General features: G+C 39.8%; 1 protein-coding gene across 1 annotated transcript; it reads right to left on the reverse strand.

The window, feature by feature from the left end:
* Positions 1-949: 949 nt before the first annotated feature.
* On the reverse strand, positions 950-5,451 carry LOC114682323 (insulin growth factor-like family member 2). Its single transcript, XM_028856162.2, has 3 exons — positions 5,378-5,451; positions 1,798-2,131; positions 950-1,622 (listed from the first exon to the last, which is right to left on the reverse strand). The coding sequence occupies exons 1-3, from the start codon at positions 5,394-5,396 to the stop codon at positions 1,514-1,516; spliced, it is 462 nt and encodes a 153-aa protein (XP_028711995.2). The 5' UTR covers positions 5,397-5,451; the 3' UTR covers positions 950-1,513.
* Between the last annotated feature and the right edge of the window lie 2,641 nt (positions 5,452-8,092).

Raw genomic sequence — 8,092 nt, forward strand, 5'->3', positions numbered from 1 at the left:
GTTTACAGCCCAGCACTCAACTATCATCTCAGTTAGTGATTATATGGACTCTGAAGCCTACCTGAATATCACTCTTACCTAAAAGAAAGTTGTCTTTTGCTAGTGACTGTGTCAGAGGAGCAGCAGGTGGTAAATGAAGTTCAAGGTGTCAGCCCACCAGGAGGAAACTCTCTGATGGGTCAATCTCATTTAAGCAAGGCTATGAGACTATGACTCCAGATTGTCTTTTGCTTCCCTTGTGCCTTTACATGTTTGCTGCTACAATCTTTCTCTGGTAGCTGGCATGGTGTGAATGAATGTGGGGAAATCCCCACTGCCTATAGTACAATATGTTTATCTCATGAATATGCCACAATCTACTGGGAATTTTTATCTATGGATTGTCAACTAAGCTGTACTGTCTAATTGGTAATAACACTAATAGCCTATACAGAGTTTTGATGAATAAAAATAAATATGAGGATATGTTTCATAGCTGAGGCCTATGAGTTTCACCTAGGAGCTGCATTAGATCACAGCTAAGGTTGATGATTAGGAAAACAATTAAATTCCCCAGCTCCCAGCCTGGTCCTAATTCCCTTAATGCTGAAAAGATGCAGTCACAGGTTTCAGTCTGCACTGTTAGGTAAAACAAAGCTTCAAAATAACTTTAGATTAGACCAGATGCTTTGCTAATGGTTTTTAAGATAAACAATCACAGAAAAGCAATCTACATTTCTCAAGGACATATAACTAAGCTGTCTGATTCATTAGGCTAGGGTCATAAATACAAAACAGCTCAATTACTGCTCACTGATGGATGATTAATTCCTTGCACCCATTTCTGACTTCAGTTTGCTGATATGGGTATGAACCCTGAAGTTTCAAAGTTCAGCAGACTAACTATTTTTAATGTATCAAAGTGTTGTGTTCTGATATTGTGCATACAACAAGGAGCAGAACACCAAAGTCCAGAAACAGAAGTAACTTTTATTCAAAAACACCATGGGGAAAGAAATTCTGACTAGTCAGGGCACAGAGAATGATTCGACTTTGTAGCACCCCAAAAGGATACAGCTTTTCTTTTATAGTCAGGGGTCACACACAGGCAGAAAGTACATTTTGAGATTTAAAGCATCATGTTGCCACAGTGTCTTGGGAGTGCCAACTGGAGCTGATGCTAAGAGATTACTGTATCTCAGGAATGTTGACTTGAACTTAAACTAGAGGAGTTACGACATTCTGGGTGTCTCCATGTCCTGAGACTTGGCACTCTTTGAGGACAAGTTACTTAGATATGTTGCATGTGAGATGTGAAGATGACTGTTTTAATTATGTTAGGAGATAAAAATGTTTTTTACCTATAATCATTTGCTTGAGAAATGGAATGTAACCTTTTTGTGATCCCTGTATTGCTTGAAAGATTTTGTTGCAGTATATAAGCAGTAGAGGGAGAGAGAAGAAGGAGAATAAAGAAAACCATTAAGAGAGTGTATGAGTGTCTTTTTCCCCAACCCCCTCAGATAGAAAATTCTTAGTTATGCTGATGCTGTCGATATCTTTTGAGCCTTTGCCTGTGGAGACTGGTCCCTCGGATAGCAATAGCTTTTCTTGGATATCTTCTCTGTATAAATGTCTTTCTGCTGCAAAGAAAAAAATAGAAATGAACAATCAGAGAATAGGTGAATAAAACAGCCTGAATGGTGTTAGTGAGTAGAATAGGGGTAAGTGTTTTCATAAAGGGGGGGTGTGTCTGCAGACTCATCCCACCCCATTTTCATATTCAACCTTAAACACAGACAGTAAGTGGGCAATTACCTAGCACAGTCCCCAGAAATGGGGGATGAACTGCAATGGGATCTCTTTCCCTGAATTTTCAGCTTGATAATAAATTTCTTCTGGGAGCTAAAGGACTCAGGACAGCATAGCTCAATGCAGGGCCAGTAGATGCAATTGGGGCCACAAAGACGGGTCTGGTTCAGGGGCAGGATGTTGTCATCCTCACAACACTGCTCCAAGGGGTTGTAGAACCTGTCTCCACACCTGGGTACTGGATGGCACAGCCATAAACCAGAATCTGAGGCACTCCTGGATACTTGAGCTTCCATGGCTTCCGCATTTGTGAAGAGGAGTACAGGAAGAAGGACAATACCTGAGAAGCAGGGGGAGAATCAGAATGGGTACCACAGCTGGTGATAATCAGAGACAAGTCAACTTCATTGTCACCAGTGATGGATGATGATGACTCAGAATGGAGTTTGAGACTGACTCTAGATGCGTTTCTGGGTCTGGGCTAATATAGTAGGAATGTAGGATGCTAGGAAGAGGGGAATTTCTGAAGTTTGCCAATGGGAAAAAAGATTACACTTAGAGATTCCAGGTGGATGGTTATGAGGGAGAAACTGGAAACTGAATAGTGAAAAGAGGGCTGATATGAAGTTCAGAGGTGCATGAAAGCTGCAATAACATTTAGACACTTTAGCTGGACTCTCATTCTGGAAGATTCCTGACACCATGATTTTAATCAGGCTGCAGAGTAGTAGATGGCAGAGGAACAGCAGAAGTGGGTTTGTGACTGGAGTTGCTACCTATTAAGACTGGCCAATGACTAAGGTCTTGAGGTAGACTGAACAGTTTATAGAAGATTCCTTGAAAGTTCCAGAATGAGATTATTTGATGAGTGTAAGGAAACACTAGCCTTTAGTGGTCATTTGTATGTAGGTGTGGGAGAGATTGGCAAGTATTTTCCTATTGGAGTTTCTATCAGCAGCTTTCTTAATTATGCATTTAGTAGACTCACATTAAAATGTTTTTACTTTTTTATTGTTATTGTTATTAGTGTCTGCATGACACACAGTGAGACACACACAGATATATAGAGAGACAGATAGAAAATGAGAATATCTTTCAAATCCCTTCATCAACACTAATCCAAGGATATCAGACATCTCCAACTCCTCTTCAATAGCCCATTGTCTTAGTTAGGATTTTATTGCTGTGAAGAACACCATGGCTATGGCAACTCTTATAAAGGAATTGGGCCTGGCTTACAGTTCAGAGTTTTAGTACATTATCATTATCATCATGTCAGGAAGTATGGTCATGTGCAGGCAAACATAGTGTCAGAGATGTAGGTGGGAGTTCTACATCTTGATCCACATGCAGCAGGAAGTGAATGTAACAGTCTCACTTAAGCATTCTGAGACCTCAAAGCCAACTCCCTAATGACATACCCCCTCCAACGAAACCACAAATATACCAACAAGGCCTCACCTACCAATAGTGCCAATCCCAATGAGCCCACGGGGTAATTCTAATTCAAACTACCACGTCCATCTTTTGACAAATCTTCAGCCAACCATTCAAATAAACTTTAATAAGTTTTTTTTTTAATCATAGGAGCTTCCATATTAAACCTAGAATCTCCACTCAGAGGGCACATATCAACAAACTCAGCCCGATCCAGTTTTAAGTTCCTTCCACCATTATCCCATATCCTTAAATTCCATTTTCACACATATTTCCCAGTCTTTAACTTGAATAAATTAGTGAATTCATTAAGCTCTTTAGTGTAGCACACTTCCTCATGGACTATGCTTTCTACCTCCCCTCTGGGAGCCCACTTTGCTTTCAGTCTGGTTATAGGTTTAGAGGTAACTCTTGGTGGGACCTAGAGGACATCAGTATTATTTTGTCTGACATTTCCTTCAGAGAAAAATCACTTCTGGTTTGGTGACAATGAAGGATTAATACCCTCTGTCAAAGATGAAAAAGGCAATGTTTCAAGGGATGTGGCTGAGGTTGGAGAAACTACTTCAGGTGAGATAAACCCTTAAGAATTTGATAATTCAAAGTTCTCTGCTTCAATAGGAGTTTCCTCTCACACATCCTCATCCTGAGTTACAGGATTCCATTTTTTAACCAACTAATACCCTTATTTTTAACCACTCACACCCTCCAAAGATGGGACTTATATTTTCAGTGTAATTCAACCAACCTTATAAAGAGAGTTTTGATTTTTTTTTTTTTTTTTGCAAAATGAGCTCCATCACTGCTGGAAAGAATAATCTTTTCCAGGGCACACTTAGAAAGCTTTCAACTGTTTATGTGCACTGGAGCTAGTCAATTTTATTACTAAATTCATTGCTGACCTTCACTATAGTTTGAGGTACTAGAAGTTGGTTAATTTTTATCATGGATCCCATTCCTATCCTTTGCCAATTTATCCAGAGATGCTAAGAGAAATTGACCACCATCATCATTATCCTTATTTTTCCACAAACTGTCAAAAATTTTATATACAGAATCACCAAGTACATTGCTACTCAAAATTAGTGAATCAGAATAATAAAATGCATTTATCTCCTTAAATTTGTAATGTGGTTTGCACTATGGGCTTTCAATACTTTTTGAGCTCCCAGGAGAAGAAGCATCAGTAACTGTAAAGACTTCAGTAACTTTGGAATTTGGGAAATTAGAAAACCTATTTCAGATACTTAAAAGATTCATCCTTATACTTCTGTACCAAAATCTATTTAGTCAGGGTTCTTTAGAATATCAGAACTTATAGAAAGAATATATATATATATATATATATATATATATATATATATACACACACACACACATATATATATATATTAGAACATTCTAATATATGTTAGAATGGCATACAGGCTGTGCTCCAGCTAATCCAACAATGCCTTTCTGTGAACAGAAGGTCCAAGAATCCAGTATTTTCTCAGTCCACAAGGCTGGATGTCTTAGCTGGCCTTCAGTATATGCTAGAATTCCAAAGATGTTGACTCTAATGCCAGTGATGGTATAGACTTGGTAGCAAGGCGAGAGCAAGCAGGCAAAGAGAAAAAGCTTCCTTCTTTCATGTCTTTGTTATAGGCTTCTAGCAGAAAAATACAGCATAGATTAGAGGTGGGGTTTTCCCATGTCAAATGATCCAGATTAAGGATGTGTCTTTCTGCCTCAAGATCTGGATTTAAGGTATGTCTTTTCCCAGTTTAAAAGTTCTGAAAAAGGTGTGTGTCTTCTTACCTCAAAGATCTGGATTAGAAGTGGATTTTCCTACTGCAAATTAAGCAAAAATCCCTCACAATTGTGTTCTCCATTTTTGCATTCTAGTTCCAGATATAGTCAAGTTGACAACCAATAATTGTCATTAGAGATGGCACATGGGAAACACAGGGAGGACTCTGGAAGGAGGGTGATTATTGAAACTCACAGATATTAGGATTGAAATAAAAAGACCAGCAAGAGTACTTGGAGGCAGGGTGCCTAGGGCAGAGCTGAGAAAAGAACAGATAAGAAACACATAAATTTGAGGCTCAGAAGTTAAGGATGGGTATTATAACAGCTATACCCCCATGACCTGATGTCTACTTACCAAAGATCCCAGTCACCATGGTTCTGTTTCTGCTGAGGAACAGCAGGAGGTGGAGAAGCAGCAGCAGTAGTAAGGGTTCTGGGACCTTGAGCTGCTACTTACGTTGTTAATAACAGGGTAGCATGTTTTTGGAAGGGGTGGAGTAGGAAGGAAGAGTAGTAGAGAATGCGTGTGTGTTTGGGACTATAGTAACAATTCATCAATCGACTACAATATCTGTTTTAATGTGAAGATTCTCCAGAACCTTCTAATGTTCTGACTCAAGAAAATATCTTTTGGAATGCAACAGAGAAGAATCTTATCAGAAGAGACAGCTCCTCACCTATGTGCACTCTGCCTGTCAAACAATGTCACTTTCTAGGCTTCTCATACTCCATACCTTAGAAGTTTTAAGGGCTCTCCTCATCCTTTTGTCAGTACAATTCTGAATTCTGCAATTTAAAATCTTCAGTTATTTAGTGAAGATTATGAATTGAGCATGACCCAGAAGATTGGGGCTTCAGAATCTGTGCTAAAACTAATGAAAAAGAATAGAGCTTCAAGATAGGCCCCTGGAATTCATAGAATATATGGAAAGAAAATACTTTAATTGGCTTTTTTGTTTGTTTTGTGAGTTTTTTTGGGCAAAGAAATACTTTATTATGCATTGTACTATTATTTCATTGTCTATATCATGGTTGAGAGTGATGAAAATTTAGTTTTGACCTTAGCAGTGTATCCCTTGCTCCTCTTTGTCTCCCTGTGAGTTATAGTAAATCTGAGGAGGCTTGAGGAAGGTGAGAGAGCTTTCAAGCATGTGTGTCCAACCTTCTGATGTTTCTGGAAGGAGAATTGTCCTGGGCCATACATTTAATTCAAAAGCACTGGCAGAAGCTGATGAGAATGAAAATGTCTGGACCAAAAACTATCCATACAATAATTTCAACTATGGAGCAATCCCTAGGTAAAGAGTGTTTTGCAACCCTCAAACAGGTCTCAAACTTTGATCATGTCTAAGTAGTTAAACTTGATTTGGTGTTTTGATATTTTGTTAGCGAAGTAAAAGAAAGGAGGTCAACACAAAACCAGTGGAAGGTTTGACACTGCACTGACAAATGAATGACTACATCAGCATTCAGGGAGTTCCCAAACAGCTCCTCAGAAATTTTTGGTTCTTGTTTAAGTATTTTTTTTAATGTGCCACTTTTTCTTTATTCATTCTTCAGTTGAGGGACATCTATGTTGTTTCCTTGTTCTGGCTATTATGAATAATGTTGCTATGAACATAGTTAAACAATTTTCTTTGTAGAATGATTGAGCATCCTTTGGTCATATGCCCAAGAGTGGTATAGGTGTGTCTTGACATAAACTGATTACCAGTAGTCTAAGAATCAGCCATAGTGATTTCCAAAGGGGCAGAATAAATATTTTCTCTAACCAGCAATAGAGGAGTGTTCCCTTTGCTTTACATCCTCCTCAGCATGAGTTGTCAGTTATGTTTTTGATCTTAGCCATTTGGACAGGTTGTGGAATATTCCTTTACACTGTGTGAATAATCCAATTTAAAAAGTAGTACATATCTAAACAGAATTCTCAAGAGAACAATCACAGATGGATGAAAAGCAGTGCTGGGCACGCTTAATGGCCAAGTGTTTAATGCTGCTGTTCTTGGACCTGACCCACGCTGAATGTAGTCTTTCTGTACAAGACGACATTTTTAAATTCTGAAGGAAAATACAAGTGTTCCTCAAGTTTCATGATGTTCATTCAAGTCCTCACTGCTCTGAAGAACAAATATCAGCTGTGCAGATTTCAAAACCAACTCCTTTTCTGGTGTCTTCTTCCTCCCTTTCCATCTGAATAATCGGCTGGGCAAGTGGGGTTGGTTAGTCAAGCCCTGTGAAAGGATCCCTTCCTCTTTCTCACACACGTTCCCAGAGTTGCAGCTAGAGTTGTCCACAAAATGGTTTTGCCTTTGACAAACTCTGATTTATTGACTTTTACCAAAGCTTGGTCACAAAGAACTAGTTCCCACATCATTCTCGGCTGTTACTGGCAGGACTGTGACAGTAAGGAGAAGTGTGGAGCAGCGGCTGAAGAGCTCTCAGCTGTGGGGACTGGAGCAGCCTGACAGCAGTGCAGCCGTTGGCCACTGCCGCCTCAGATATTTATATACAAAAACACCACTGAGTCAGTGAGGGTTCTTTCAGTTTTTTATATGGTGTATTACATTGACAGACTTTCATATGTTGAACCATCCTTGCATCTCTGGGATGAAGCCTACATGGTCATGGTTGATAATTGTTTTGATGTGTTCTTGGAGTCTGTTTGCCAATATTTCATTGAGTATTTTTGCATCAATGGTCATGAGGGAGATTGGTCTGTAGTTCTCTGTCTTTGTTGCATCTTTGTTTGGCTTGGGAATCAGGGTGATTGTAGCCTCATTGCTACGCCCACAGCTGTGACACCTGTGTAGCTGTAGCAAAGCATACCGCTGCACTGGAGTCCAGCAGCTGAAGGGCTGAGGTTGAAGCTTCCTGGAGCGGGGCCTCAGGCAGTTTCCCCTGCAATCAGCAGTCGCCATGCAGCCTGAGGATTCCAGGAGGCCCTGGAGGACAAGATGGCCTTGGCGACAGTCCTTGTTGGCACTAATCATGCTTTTTCTCTGTATGTCTTTTCTGTGTCGGGGGGGGGGGGCGTTGGTGGATAGCCCCTAGGTGGACCCCTGAGAGTGGA

The sequence above is a fragment of the Peromyscus leucopus genome, chromosome 1, assembly GCF_004664715.2.
Source record: "Peromyscus leucopus breed LL Stock chromosome 1, UCI_PerLeu_2.1, whole genome shotgun sequence".
Classification (NCBI taxonomy): Eukaryota; Metazoa; Chordata; class Mammalia; order Rodentia; family Cricetidae; genus Peromyscus; species Peromyscus leucopus.

Excerpts from the sequence above, each read along its gene's own strand:
- LOC114682323 (XM_028856162.2), bottom strand. Across the intron at positions 1,623-1,797 it reads ATTTCTGGGGACTGTGCTAG|CAGAAAGACATTTATACAGA; the intron begins GTAATTGCCCAC and ends TTTTCTTTGCAG.